Source organism: Asterias rubens, chromosome 7 (genome assembly GCF_902459465.1).
Source record: "Asterias rubens chromosome 7, eAstRub1.3, whole genome shotgun sequence".
Classification (NCBI taxonomy): Eukaryota; Metazoa; Echinodermata; class Asteroidea; order Forcipulatida; family Asteriidae; genus Asterias; species Asterias rubens.
The window spans coordinates 6,149,556-6,165,455 of record NC_047068.1 but is presented as its reverse complement, the minus strand read 5'-3'; the positions used below and the strand labels follow the sequence as shown (position 1 = coordinate 6,165,455).

At 39.8% G+C, this 15,900-nt stretch overlaps 1 protein-coding gene across 5 annotated transcripts in view; it reads right to left on the bottom strand.

Annotated features, from left to right (window-relative positions):
• LOC117292713 (trinucleotide repeat-containing gene 18 protein-like) overlaps positions 1 to 15,900 on the bottom strand; it is a 64,328-nt gene that overhangs the window by 35,429 nt on the left and 12,999 nt on the right. For 4 of the 5 annotated variants that reach the window (XM_033774855.1, XM_033774857.1, XM_033774856.1 and 1 more), the window contains exons 2-4: positions 12,385 to 12,507; positions 4,797 to 4,916; positions 1,883 to 3,496 (exon numbers count right to left, since the gene is read on the bottom strand). In XM_033774855.1, the coding sequence (XP_033630746.1) occupies positions 1,883 to 3,496; positions 4,797 to 4,916; positions 12,385 to 12,507 (1,857 nt within the window). The remainder of the gene's footprint in view (positions 1 to 1,882; positions 3,497 to 4,796; positions 4,917 to 12,384; positions 12,508 to 15,900) is intronic. The other variant, XM_033774859.1, reaches the window with a different exon arrangement.

Sequence of the window (15,900 nt, the reverse complement as noted above, 5' to 3'; positions counted from 1 at the left end):
TAGAGGAGAGAACTGGTGGAGAGGTCTGCGTTATGTCAAACTTAGTCTTTATTTTTTAAGCGGGATAGGCATCAGTGTCATTTGAGATTGACATCCTTGCATCAACTGTGATATCCTGGATAGCCTTTTCCTTCCTGAACAGTGATCATGGTCAATTATTTTGCTCAAGACTTTTTGATCCGACTCTCGGCTCAACACAATAATAAATGTTTCCTTTATCGAGCCTCCCGCCAATCTGTTTCGAATTGTTTATTTTTTGTCAAGTAATGTTTTCTTGTTCTCCAACCGGGAAGTAAGTCTTTGTATTTTAAACGGGTTGCGACGAAACTAGGAAAATGACTCAAGACGGACATTGTGAAAAGCAATGTTTCCGTGCCCTGGGGAAAAACGGAATCCTGGTTACCAGCTTAAATAAAACTAAAACAATGTGGCAGTGATTTATCGCAAAGTCTTGTCATTATGTCGTGATACCTGCAAATTTGAGAACAAATCTCTTCTATTTGGATTGAATAAGTCGTGAGTACAAATTGAGTCACCACTAGATCTAGTTTCACACTGAGCCTTAAAATGATTGTAACATAGATTGTCTACATCAAGGCATTGACTCTAGTTCAGCCTTTAAGCTTGATAGGTCTTTGACGGTCAGCTGAGGGACCAATCATCTACATCTTCATTTAGGCCTGATATTTCACGGAAGCAACGAAGGTGATTGCCTCCATGCCTTTTGGTCAATTGTCTTGGTGCCTTTGAAATGCTCTCAGTAGATATAACTACAATTTCCTCATAGGGTGCCCTTTACCAAGGAGAAAATGCCTTCCAGTGCCCTTGCCTTTTAAAAAACAAAGCACACAAGCCTGTTCATTTCATCTCTTGTTTAGGTAAGACTAGAAATATTGGTAGTTGGAGCTAAAGGTTGGTTACATGCATACCAATTTAGCAGCCGGTGCTGCACACTCCTAAGGAGTTGAGATTAATTCAGCACTACCTTTGGCCTAGTAACACGGGGTAGTAACTAACAAGTGTCATGCATTTTGATACTCAGACCTGGTGTAGAGGTGTCTTATAATAACTTATATATAAAATAACAAACCTGTGAAAATTTAGGCTCAACCGGTCATCGGAGTCGGGAGACAAATAACTGGAAAACCCACCCTTGTTTCCACACGTTTCGCCGTGTCATGACATGTGTTTAAAATAAATCCGTTATCAAGAATTGATAATTGTTTTAATGTTTTCTCAAAAAGTAAAGCATTTCATGGAATAATATTTTAAGAGAAGTCTTTTCACCATTACCTTCTGTTTGTAAATCTGTGGAATTTTTGTTTGTCTGTTCCGAAAGTGTCCAATGGCTTTAAGGAAGAAAGTGTGGCTGTGGCTAGATTCACTGTGCTAAAGCCACAGCCACAGCCGCTAATTTTCTGACATCAAGACAAAAGACGTGTTTGAGGAAAGCAGGAAGCCAATGTCAGTGTCAATCCATTTGATGTGATTGATCTTGAGTGGATGTGTGCAATTTCAGTTATGTCCGAACATGTAAATCAAACTAATTTCTTTTTAACATTCACATCCATTTAAGTTAAGAAAAAACAAATACTGTACTAAAGTGAATGTTTGTAAAAAGCAAAGGCACCAAAGCAAAGACCAGGGCAACAGAGGTCACAATCTTTCAGGCGTGAGTACCACCTGTTAGCCGCTAATATTAAAAAAAAAAAAAAAAAATGAAAATTAGCTTTTGCAAACTGCTTTCCAACTCAAATGGTATGAAGTTCACATTTCGACCCTTGGACGAGATTTTTTCAACAGGCCAAACCCTAGAAGTCATTTTTGGAGGTGTGGACCAAAGATTGAAAATGGAGTTATACTTTAACCATCTTTGACTTACTTGTACTTAACGCTGCAAGTTGCAGCGATCTCGGACTTGGCAATTTCTCTTTCTCACATGAACCCTCACTCGACGATTCACCGCTGACGACATAGTGTGGACTGCTACCGCTAAACAAGGGGCTAGATCTAGACGGTTTGGATCCGGACGGACTTAATCTCATTTGATTAGCTCCCGTTGGATTAGCTCCCGTAGGATTAGTTCCTGTTAAACTGGACTCAGTTGAACTGGCAACTAAAGGATTAGTTCTGGTTGGACTTGATCTTGGTGGATTAGCTCCCGTTACGATCACGTCCATATGATTTGACACAGTAGGATGATCCCCAATGGGATAAGCTCCTTTGGGATTAGCTGCTGATGAATTCGTCCCAAGTTGACTAGAAGTGCCTGGTGGGACCGGACCTGCCCCAGGAGGGCTAGATCTCATTGGGTGGCTTACTTCAATTTGGGCAGATCCAGGAGATCCTGCCCCCAAGAGATTATCCCTTTGAGGATTAAGCCTTCCTGCCCCCGTGGAACTAGTTCTTTGAATACTGCTACCTGGAACCGTGGAACAAACTAACCACGGGGAACCGTTTCCAGTTGAAACAACACCACTAGTACTAGCTCCAGACGGGCTGGTAGAGCCACTCCTCCCCAACGGGTTAGCCCCCAAGGAGCCTGAGGACAGGCTTGATGCTGGACTTGCCGCTTTAGTCAGGACTGAGGGCTGGGAAAGTTTACCCTCCGAGAAAGGCACCGAGGTTGGTGAAGGGTTTGAAACCAGTGGCATGGCTACTACGCTTGTTGCTGACGACGTCCAGTTACTCTCACAAGCGGGGTTCGTTTTTAAATTTTTTTGAAAAATATCCAAACTTTCTGCTCCTTTGGAAAAAGATACTTGCTGCGACAACATGGACGGCACCTCTTTCACATGTTGTGCTTCCAAAACGGAAGGCTTTAACGACATCAACAATTTCTCACCCACAACAGTGGATGTCTGGACCAGTTTCTTCTCAACTGAAACGTTCAGCACAGCGTTTCCATTCACATCCACGGGAATGTCCTTCCTCTTGTTTGCTTTCCTCCTCTTTTCTGAGCTTGACTCCTTGGATTTGGGACTAATAGTCGACAAACTAGAGTTCCCGTTGGCACATTCCTTTTTGGGGCTCGGCGAACCGTTGCCGTTACACTTTCGGACCGTGTTCAATTGCTCGCCGTTGTTATGTATCTCAATCGTGAGTGGGTTACTTGATATACTCATTTTGGCCTCCAACGACTTATCCGGTTTCTTACTCCGCGAGTCCCAGCTCACCTCGGATTCTGATTTCTGGTCATGTTTCGCCAGACACTCATTCCCTCTGTCCTTGGGAGGCGTTTTATTGCTTCTTCCAACAGGCAACTCCTTTTCTGAAATAGCCTCTTTATCTTTGTCTTTGATTCTGTTTTTGGAATCGTGTTTGGACGACCGCCTGTCCTCACTTCCCGATGTGTGTCTGGACTTTCCGGCTTGGTGAGAGGGCGTCTTTGGGGACATGGCCCCCTCCTTAGCTCCATGGAGTAAGGTCTTGTTGGTTTTGGTTGAGGGACCTTCTGCTGTTCTGGTTGGATGGGATGCCGGGAATCGCTGACCATCTGCAAAGGAAGACAACAAATGTTGTTTCAATCTTAACATTTGCACCGCCGAACTAAAAAAAAAACAATTTGCAGAGGGGAAACTCATTTCCCTAAAAAACTGTTACATGTAAGCTATTGTTATTACTAAACAGCAACAGAGCTTGGACATCCTGCATTCAATTTGTACACAGCTCACTGCAGTATTTATCAACTAGGCAAGTCTTGCATGTTGTGGAGCATACTGAAAAATACATGTACTGTAAGACATGCATATATAAAGAAATGTAATAACTAAAGAAGACAAAATAAAATTCTTTCTTGAACAATCTGATTAGCCTGGACGCCTGACCTGAAAAATGTGCCTAATTTGAAATCCATAAAATACTTGTTTCAATGGAATACCGTCAATCAGAATACCGTCTTTTCTTTAACATTAGCCTACTGTAGTTTTCTTTAAAAGCATTTTCCCCCGCTTCCCGACAAATTTTCTCCTTTCAAACAAGATTTGCAGTTAGAGCAAGGTTGTTGAAACGGGAAATAACATTAAGCAAAGAAAACACTAAGCTCCCAGCTGACCTAGTTCTTTTTTCCCTCTTCTCCTTCGCAATTCCCACAAGACAATTACCAATTTCCTTATTCCAATTTCAGATTCCCTCTCGAAGGGGCAAAGATTTTGTCACTCCAAGCAATCCTTCATTCCAATTCTTACTTGTTCTTTTTTTCACTCACAATGACAAAAAAAATAATCTCTGACAAAACATTTTCTTGTGAAAAGCGTTACATATTTTCTGAATTGTTTAAGAAAACATGCATGCTTCTTCATTCTTGTCGGCAGTTTTCCTGGGCACCTCTAAGAGAGTAACTTAAATGTCTAGTGGAACATTTCAAAGAGCACCGTGGCAATATAACCAGGGGCACAGAGGGAATATATTTTCTAAGACAGATCACCGAATATCACAAGGCCGGACGGCCATTTTAAGGTGAGGGCTAAACTTAACTATTAGGGCTATTGACCCAATTTAACTGCCACCAGAAGCACCTTGCCACCTATTCATGGGGCTGAAACAGGGTTACCCCCTTCACAGTATCCCCAAGCATGGGTATCATCCACTAGGTAGGATGCACTACCTTCCCAACCGTTTATGACGTAAGAATGGTTAAGTGCACATAAGCAGGACTTGAACTCGCACTCTGCTGATCTAAAACACCAAGGCTTGAGTCCAGTGTGTGAAGCCACTTGACCACGACACGGCTTGCGTCTGTATAAGAAGGCCTCACAATATTTGAGTCCGAGAATGATAAGGAGAACAATTCTTACCTGGCTTAGCATGAGACGACACTGCGAGTAATCCTTGGGTTCCTGGCGACGATAGAGAGTTCAGGGCGGTAAAGTAGGGCGGGTACGGGTGAGCACTGCCAACAGGGAACCCTCGGTAACCTGTACATAAAGTAAACAAACGAAGCAATATTATATTGGCTCAAAATTTAAAGGAGATGCTTCAGCAGAAAATATTTTGCAAAAAGTTTTGTTTTTTTGCTAAGCGAAATTAACAGGGAACCTTCAGGTTCAACCTGCCGTATATGGTACATTATTTTGGCTGGTGACCTTTTAAGCAAGACTTGTCTGTGTTTGAGCAACTCTCATCCTTCTGCCTGGAAACAATTTCAAAGAGAGGTGAAGCAGAAAATATTGCTTAATTTCTGTTTCATTAAATGGCCTTTTGGCTGGCTACGCTTTTCAACTAAGCAATTTTGTTTAGCAAATCACATCCACTACACCGCCATACAGACAATGCCACTTCTGGCACTGCCAGTCAGTCAATCTTGCCCTTTAAACACAGTAAACAAACAAGTGTATCAATTTGTATTCGGAAACGCAAACCGATTTGCTGAACAAAGCAATTGAAAGTGTTTTCCCAGAGTTTATCAGATAAGCAACTTCCGCTTTTTAATTATGATACCCCTTACCTACTTCGACCTTTTATTTCCCTACAAAATTTAACGTTAAAAACAAAACAAAACAACTCAAGACCAATCTCCTTCTAAATGTTTGTTTGTTTAATTTTTAGGGAAGGGGGTCGAGTCCCCAACTCAGGCCCTGAACTTCACCCTTCAAGGGACACAGAAACTTCCCTCTGGTTAGGGGCATCTCAATGAGAACAAAAGATAATTTGTACAGGAAATAAGCACAGGGCACCATGGCAATTGCTGTGTGTACCATGGCTGCCCACTTATGCCCACTTTATCCTTTCCTAAAAGTAACCTGTGAATGGTCTTTGCCTTATTACTGAGGGAAACTGCACTGGAAGACTAAACAAAGGCAACACGCAAGAAGGGTTACAATCTGCGGGCAAAGGTAGGTTTCTTTATGAGGTTTGTGTGCCTTGGCAGTGTGCCAAGGAGTCTGAGAAGGGGGGGGGGAGGAACAAAGAAGCAGGGCAGGTGTGTTCATAAATGTACTTCTGTCCCGGTCAAAGGATGCCTGAAGGTTGAGAGAGAAAAACCAAAGACCTCTTGGGGAATGTCCCCACCAACAATTCAATCAGTCAAATACTAGAGTAGAGTGCTTGGCCGATAATGGTTTGACAATTTCAATCTTGTCTATTTCCCCTCTCATTCCCCCCCCCCCCCCTTCTTGGCCGTGGTGGGAGGGGGAGACTTGTGGAAGGGAAGGTAAAGGATGAACATTTGTTGACTAACTAATATGATTTCTGATATAGTTTGACTTTCGACAAATATGGTTTCAGATTGTTTGACTTTCGACTCCCTGTTTTCTCTGTTTATTATGGCTTGATGAGGAGCAGGTGAAAAATGTTGACACAAATTCCACATTTTGGTCAAACCGCTGGGGAGTGAAGGTCAATACAGAATTAAAGTGGTTGAGATTGGTGTCTTGATATGATTGATTTTAAAGTCATAAAAACAAATTTTATATCCCTTTTGTGTAAGTGTGTGATTTCTCTAGCTCAGTATGACACTTGGGACCAGCTGACGTTTTTAATCTAAACTTTTTGTTTTTATTTCTAATTTTATTTCTTCAGAGCACTCTGGTAAAAATGGCTCCCTGCAGAGCCACCTCTTCACAAAAGATGTACTGTGGCCGAGCGGTCAAACATACTGGACTCAAGCTGTAGTGTTTCTGAACAGAAGTGTGTGGGTTCAAGTCCCACCTGAGCTATCCACTAGCCCTATGATGGCTGTCTTCCTATGTTGTTGATATCTTTGTTCAGGGGTGCAAGTTAACAAAAGTTACCAATTTACCAATTCAGTTTCCCTTGTGGTTTATATTGATATAAAAAGTAACAATCAAAGAAACAACTTATTATAACAAGAGATTATATTTCTCATCATGGTTTTATAGAAATTGTATCTGTGTTATTCATTTTTTTCGTACTCGCAAGCAATAAATTCTAATTTCAGAGCGTGTTTTGAACCAGTGAGAGACCTTGCCTACTTCTAAACCTTAGCGTAAAGGATTCTAGAACTTATCACCTAAGCACTACATGTACAACGGTGCTTTTATCGGATTTGCGTAATTCGCCGTTCACCTTCAATGGGGATTGTACGCTATTCTGACTTCATTAGATGTCAAACCATTCCTTAAAACCCACACTTAAAACATTCCTCTAAAAGCCGATGATAACGGATACGAGAACATTTCAAGCATTTAAACCATCTTACTTAAAGGGTGGGGAAAACATTGGTATGATTGAAAATATAAAAATGTTGTAACAAATGGTCTCTTACGAGATATATAGGCTAGACATACATGTAGCATAGGCTGGTCTCTTGCAACTTCGTTGACCAAGTGATTCCAAATTGTTCACAGATTTGTTATATACATATGTTGTGATACACCAAGTGGGAATAGTGGTATTTGACAATTACCAAACGAGTCCAGTGCATTAAGAAGACTAATTTGGACTTAAAAATTAGCTCTCTTTAAACAATGGACCTACATGTAAGCAGTTTTATCTAAAGACAAGCGTCCTTGCTTTGGCTTATCCCTCAGAGTTTAAGCTCCACTAAATGCCGAGGCCAAAAATTCCACAGCTCTAGAAACATTTAGAGCAATAATACAATGATAAAGAGGCACAGTTTCAATGATATTTAAGATTCACAAATGATAATGATCCACAGCTCTTCACTGATGAACATTAGGAAAAAATTCAGAAGAAGCTTGAAAGATTCTGCTGGGAAAAAAGAGAGATACAGCAGATTGCAACCTGCTTACCAACTAAACTGACTTGTGCTTTTAAAGGCAGTGGACACTATTGGCATTGTTACTCAGAATAGTTGTTAGCATAAAACCTTACTTGGTGACGAGTAACGGGGAGAGGTTGATAGTATAAAATATTGTGAGCAACGGCTCCCTCTGAAGTAACGTAGTTTTCGAGAAAAAAGTAATTTTCCACGAACTTGATTTTGAGAACTCAGATTTAGAATTTGAGGTCTCGAAATCAAGCATCTGAAAGCACACATGTGACAAATTAAGGGTGTTTTTTCTTTCATAGTTATTTCTCAACTTCGACGACCGATTGAGCTCAAATTTTCACAGGTTTGTTATTTTATGCATGATACACCAAGTGAGAGGACAATTACCAATAGTGTCCAATGTCTTTAAGTGCAAAAAGTGGAAAGTAGCACAACATACACATTTACATAGGCCTAGAATTACACGAGGCCACAGGGGTCATGTCTATGTTGCCCCTGGTTTTGACCTTGGTGCCTCTTCAACAGTTTCCCCGTACTACAAAATTTATTTATTTGTTGATTTATTTATTTCCAGGCACAACACATCTGATACATACAAAGGTCTGGAAATACACGCAGGCTACGGAGGTCATGACCTGTGATGCCCCTGGTCTTAACCTTGGGTGCCTCTTTCCATACTTCAAGATTTATTTATTTATTCATTTTCAGGCACAACAAGAAATCTAAATAGGATGACAAAGACCAAGCAGGATGATAACCAAAGAGCAACAATAATCACAATCTGTGAGGGCGATCAACACAATGCTCCAATGGAAGTACTCTTTGCAAAAATAATGAACATGGCCTTGCCCTCTCAAAGATGAAATTCCATGCTTAATTGGCCACACATTTCAACCCAAGAAGCTTTTGCGGCTACTCTGCTGTTTACATGGTATTTTCTGTACCATATTACAACCATACACATTCTTTCAAGCACATGTAAATTTGGTAGTCTCTTTCAGTTCCTTGCCCAAAATAACAAACCTAGTAGTACATGTAGTAGTGTATACATTTCTTTGAAACTTTACTTCACAGCATACATGTATATCCCTCAAATAAATTATTATCATATCATTTTCTGGTATTAAAACCAAGGATATGTGGATTTATGTTGCTCATAAGCCTGAGGAAACTTGTAAACAAGAATGCTTGTTTTGTTATAAAACCAGAAACACTAGGCAGTGGACACTATTGGTAATTGTCAAAGACTAGTCTTATCACTTGCTGTACCTCAACATATGCATAAAATAACAAACCTGTGAAAATTTGAGCTTGATTGGTCATCGGAGTTGCATGGGAACTATGAAAGAAAAAACGCTCTTGTCACACGAAGTTGTGTGCTTTCAGATGCTTGATTTTGGGACCTCAAATTCTAAACTTGGTGTCTCAAAATCAAATTTGTGGAAAATTACTTCTTTCTCGAAAACTACTCCACTTCAGAGGGAGCAGTTTTCTCACAATGTTTTATACTACCAACCTCTCCCCATTACTCGATACCAAGTAAGGTTTTATGCTTATAACTATTTTGAGTAACCGATAGTGTCCACTGCCTTTAACCCCTACTCTTCCACGATAAATGTTCTGGGTTCTTTAGTTATGCACTACCAATTGTAAGACATGGCCTATAACATCCCATTAGAAAGACAAAACAATTATGATAAAGTACCTTGTCAAGAAAAAGTGCCATGACCGGGACTCAAACCCACACTCTGCTGATCAGAAACACCAGAGCTTGAGTCCGGTGCCCTTAACCACTTGGCCACAACACACCATGTCAAGAACGGGACTCAAACCCACACTCTGCTGATCAGAAACACCAGAGCTTGAGTCCGGTGCCCTTAACCACTTGGCCACAACACACCATGTCAAGAACGGGACTCAAACCTACACTCTGCTGATCAGAAACACCAGAGCTCGAGTCCGGTGCTCTTAACCGCTTGGCCACAATAAAATGAACTGGTGGGTTTACCTGAAGTTTTTGCTCAGTATGCGCCGATGGTCTCTAAAACAGTGGGTCCTGAATCCTGATTTCATAGTGGTGCCTTTCTTAAAGGAACCGGATACTATACATATATACTCAAAATAATTGCTAGCATAAAAGCTGACTTGATAACAAGCAATGGGGAGCAGTTGATAGTATGAAACATTGTGAGAAACGGCTCCTTCTGAAGTAATGTTGTTTTTGTCTTGAGAAAAAAAAAGTAATTTCTCACTCAAATATGAAAAGACACTCTGAAGCCTGATACGCATCCGAAAGCACACAAATTTGTGCAAGGAGGGTGTTTTCTTCCATTCCAATTTTCACAGGTTTGTTATTTTATGCATGCTGAAATACACCAAGTGAGTCTTTGACAAATAACCAAATGTGTCCAGTGGCTTTAAAAAGGAGGGCATCAGCCACAGAAACGTAGCTTATTATCCTTCAGTGTCCACAGGGTTATTCATGTGAAAGATTTTGTGTAGAAAGAGGGCATTATTACAAATAAATAAAATATTTTTAAATAAAAAGAAAAGGTCACAAGAACCTTTATGTGCCTGCATTTCAAAACTATCGAGTAATGTTTGCTCATAATCACCTTGAACACCCAGCAGGGTGGATATGTGCGCATTACCAGTCTTATTATTATTATTATTATTATTATTATTATTATTATTATTATTACTATTATTATTATTACTATTATTATTATTATTATTATTATTATTATTATTATTATTATTATTATTATTATTATTATTATTATTATTATTATTATTATTATTATTATTATTATTATTATTATTATTATTATTATTATTATTATTATTATTATTATTATTATTATTATTATTATTATTATTATTATTATTATTATTAATCAAATTTTAATACTGGTCTGCTCACAGCTAATTAAATTGCATCTGCCATTTGTCAAAACGTAAACGAACAACTGTAGGAAGTGGACATTAGGCAGTGAAATTCATTCTTTACAATTCTTCGATTGATGATTCTATCATTGAACAGGGGCGAGGGTAAAAACGGATTTGCCATTTGATTAGGCACAACACTTTGCAAAACCTTGGGGAAATCATGCTCCAGAATTTGAAAAACAGAACTCTTCCACACTGTGAACAAACAGCTGAATATGAAACACGACTTGGGGTTTGGACGATGGGTTTGTTGAAGTAAAGTTTGCACTTCCTGTGTTTTAATTCTGTGTCCCCATAAACTAAAATGTGTTAAACACCGGCACTCACTACTCCCTCCACCCCCTCCCCCCTTGAGTATGGTTAAGAAAAATTCACATGCATATTACTCTGTAGGGATTCGACCCCTCAACCTTTGCCTTTCTGGAGCACATCTCTAACCACTAGACAACCAAGCCTGACCAGTAGCTAAGCAGTTCAAATCCTAACAGATATTAAGTTTTCTTTAGGAATAGACAGTATTAAATATGATGTCACCGTTAAAATATATGCCCTACAAGATGGCGTCTGCGAGCGTGCGCGTGTGAGTGTGCGTGGTTGTGCAATAGAAATCACACCGGGAATGCTGCGTTTTTCTTTGATGTACGCGTTTGGACGCGCATACGGTTTGACCTACAAGATGGCGACTTTCATAGCAACAAAGGGGTTATTCAATACAGTCTGTAAAGAATATCATTTGTGTTTACCCCTACACAGTTCTACCTTGGCAGTGGTCTGCTGGCAAATGCCACTTAAAACCACACGAGGACCAGTCAAAAGTCGTCTGGCTCGCTTGTTAGTGTTAAAAACCATCCCTATTTAATATGGAATATGACCCAGTGCAAAGCTGGTGGATAACTAAAAAGGCTTATTGGTCCTGCTGGCCAGTCACTCAAAAAGTCACTTTCCTGAGTCCTGTGAAAAAAATCTTGCAGTGACAGCGTCAGTGCCCCTTCCCCTAAAAAAGCGTACATTTTTGAAAGGGTGAACCAAATCAATTTACCAAAGGAAATTAAGGTAAATTTTCTGACTGAACCGCACCCTGCTGCTGATGGACCTAACCCCCCTAGACAGAGTCCAAGTTGTATGGAGTCTGACTGGCCTTCTATGTTCTCTAAAACCTTTCTTGATTACGAGTAATGGGGAGAGGTTGATAGTATAAAACATTGTGAGAAACAGCTCCCTCTGAAGTGACATAGTTTTTGAGGACGAATTTGATTTAGAGAACTCAGATTTAGAATTTGAGGTCTCGAAGTCAAACATCTTAAAGCACACAACTTCGTGTGATCATGGTGCGACAAGGGTGTTTTTTATTTCATTAATATCTCGCAACTTCGAGAGGTGTTTTGTTTGTGCATATGTTGAGATACACCAACTGTGGAGACTAGTCTCTGACAAAAACCAATAGTGTTCAGTGTCTTGAAGGTTGTCTGTGATGCCTATATTAACGTTGCCCAATTTTTCACCAAAAGAAATTTGATGAATTACTCTTAACAAACTTTGACAGATAATGCTTGCAAAATTCTACCACTGACTTTTCGCTTCGCAGAACATTTATTTGTAAAGCCGAAACGTTCATTGACAAATCCACAGCAAGTAATCAACAATGCCACAGGGAACCAGTTTCAACAGGCAATGTATATCGGTAGCATATTTTTTGCTAAGCAAATCTTGTCTGCGCTAAGCGAAGTTCAAACTAGATTTACCTTCAGTGCTGGACAGCCAGTATTGGTTCATATTCATTGCTTGAGTGGAAGTGATTGAATGCTTGTAGGAGTCCGTAGTACCAGAGGGACTAATGTAGTTACCCAAGTAAGAAAAACCAGATCCTGAGCAGGAAAACAGAAGAAGAAGAAGAAGAAGAAGAAGAAGAAGAAGAAGAAACAACATTTAGTTAAACTGTCCATGAACAACATATTTTACATACTGGCACTATAGACAGACTCATAAGGCACACCTTGGTTATACACCTATGTTCTGACACCCAAGTAAGAAAAGCCAGATCCTAATCAGAAAAACAGAAGAAAAAGAAGAAACAACATTTATTTAAAGGCAGTGGACACTATTGGTAATTACTCCAAAAAATGTTTTATCCTAAAACCTTTCTTGATTATGGGGAGAGGTTGATAGTATAAAACATTGTGAGAAACGACTCCCTCTGAAGTGACGTAGTTTTCGAGAAAGAAGTATTTTTCCACGAATTTATAATGGTATTATTTCCTTAAATCTTGGTTTTGAAATAAATGTGCTCTTTAAAAAACCAATGGTACACAATCCCTTTAAATCTACTTATTTGAATACAAAACAAAAGGCTGTTTCAGAAACAAGTTCTGTAGAACAAGGAGTCTACTTATATTTTGACAGAAATGGAAAGGCAAAGTAATTACAAGTTGGTTGTGACAGATAGCTAGGTCACAAGGTCATGGGGTCACTGAACACAGGACGCTGGTAGTGCTTAAGTATTTCCGATGATAAAGATGTTGTGTCTATAGTTTGTTCCGCAATATTTGATAACATTTTTTTGGCATTTTATTTTTTATCATGTGGGAATGTGGGGACGTTTCAGAACTATCAAATGTTTTGAATTTCCAATAAATAAATGTTAACAAATTTAAGTTTGTTTTTTTTAACTTAGGAACTATGGGACCATTGAGAGAATTGTTTTGAATATTAATTTGAGCTACCTCCTATAAAATTTGACCTGTGCAATCTTTTGAAAAAATTCAGCCACATGGGAGCAACAATGGATGGACGTGGCAACAACAAAAATATAGTCACACATGATGAATAAGGAGTAATGACAATTGTACTGTTTCCTTTTGTTGAAATAACGGGGAAGCACAAAAGAGTCTATGAATGGCGCTTTAATTAGCAATTAACGCCCCAGCGAGAGGCTATTCAAGGCATACGGTCAAGCGTGTTGTGTGGCATCCTTTGTTTTGTCAGGCGAAGCAAGATGACCTTGTCATTTATTTAAAGCTTCACGGCTCAACTTTCAGCAAAATATCTTGTATTTTGTTTATGTTGTTTCTCTGAATGATTTTATTTTGACAGTGTTTATTTGGTTTGCGGCAACACCATGTGAAAAAAACATACTTTGCTGTGTATGTTCTTTTGATAACTTGTCTTGCTATTTTAATATTATTTCATGCCCCGAAACTTCCACTGTACGATTCCATTTCATTTCCATAAAATAATTAATGTACAATGCATCTGGTGCACATATTAACCAGCGATCAATTTCTTGTTTTACACTAGAGAACCAGCTAGCACAGAACAACACAAATGCTTTTTCCAAGAAAAACAAACCAGCATAATTTTAACCAATTTAATTGAAGTGAGTACTCACTACCAGTAGACCCAGTAACTGGGGCGCTGTACTCCTTTTTTTTCTCTCAAAATTTTGACATTCTCGGTTTGACCGAGAATTCAACCAAGAATTCGACCGAGAATGTCAAAATTTAAAAAAAAAAAGGAGTACAGCGCCCCAGTTACTGGGTCTACACTACCAGCTTTGTTCAGCAGAGGCCAAACAAGCATGGCGATAGCATTGAACCTCTTTTGAGCATTGTAAAACCGCAATTCTTATCAGAGCCAACACAAGTCCTGTAGTCCCAGGGAAGGGTTGTCCGTGCAGGCCCAGGGCAGGGTTGTCTGTTAACCATTTGACTGTCTGGCCAGCAGGACCAGTTACAGGTAATTCTCATTTCACTAAAAAAATTCCAGCTTTTTCCACCAGGTCCCACAGTCTCATTGAACTGCTTTAATAAAAGACTTGAAAGAACAAAATGTAGCTTTTAAAACACAACAAAACTTAGCCCCATAAATCGGTCCAATCCACTCCGTATCCTTGGCCCCAGCACCACTGATATCAAAACCTTTCGCTTCCTTGAAAAACCATCTGCAACGTTCTGCATCATGAAACTTACCGATCTAATACTTCAGAAGTTGCAGATAGCACTACACTTGGAATCGTTCACATAAGTATCACAGATTTTGAGTAAAAATCAAGTGAATTTTGCGTGTGCAGATGGTTTTTCAAGGAAGCGAAAGGTTTTGATATCACTGGTGCTGGGGCCAAGGATACGGAGTGGATTGGACCGATTTATGGGGCTAAACAAAACTATGCTTATAAACCAATACTAGCAGATAAGGCTAGCACTAGCAAAAATTTGACTGGTCCTTAGTTATTTTTAAAAACAAGCAGTGCTAGGCTTGGCCTTTTAGAAATACTTCCATTTGATACATGGCTGAAAAAGCTTTTTAGCAGCTTTTTAGGGTGCTTTGTGATAGCCAGTGCATCAACCTAAAGCTAGAGAGATGATACTTGATGAGATAATTTGGTCACCACCAGAACCAAAACCTCGCGTAGATTGTGAGGTCAAATTTTTTCATTAATTATTCATCTCTCAAAGTCAAAACGACTCGAACACAAGCCTTAAATTATAAATAGTATATTGTTCCTGTAGGATGTTTACCTCAATGCCTCGCCAGACCATCTTCCAAAGGTGTCCAGAAACTCTCCTCATATTCTACCGAAAATACTTCAACGAGGAGGACCGGCCTCGAACCAAAATCTCCCTTTGAATCATCATGGACTGGAGCAATAAACTATGTGCACAGTCTCACTCACATCACAGGCCCACAGCAGCTTCCAAGATTGGATTATGCAGCCGATCACACGATTTTATTGTGTCACGCCCACGGACGTGTCACCATGTTTCACAACTTTAAGGCCGTGTCCGAAACGACGACTTCGGCTACAGCTACGTCTAGATCAGCGCGTCTACCAGTGTTGAAGAATAAGCCGATTCACTATTGCAGCTGCGCATGTCCGTTACTGCTGACAACGCAATTTGTTTATCTCCCGTGACCTTTTGACAATAAACCCGGGTATTGTCAAAAGGTCACGGGAGATAAACAAATTGCGTTGTCAGCAGTAACGGACATGCGCAGTTGTAATAGTGAATCGGCTTATAGGCAGACGCGTGCGATCTAGCCGTAGCTGTAGCCGAAGTCGCCGTTTCGGACACGGCCTCAGACAGAAGCAGATATTTTTAAACAAAAAGGGAGACTCCCGATTTTACGAAATAAGTTTATCAGTCTGGTACCAACCCACTTAATTGTACCGTTGTTTTGTAGTTGTTCAGGAAGCCAGACAAACCTTGGTTTTCGAACCCGAAAGTTGGTAATGGTGCTCCATCCCGTTATATGATAACGTT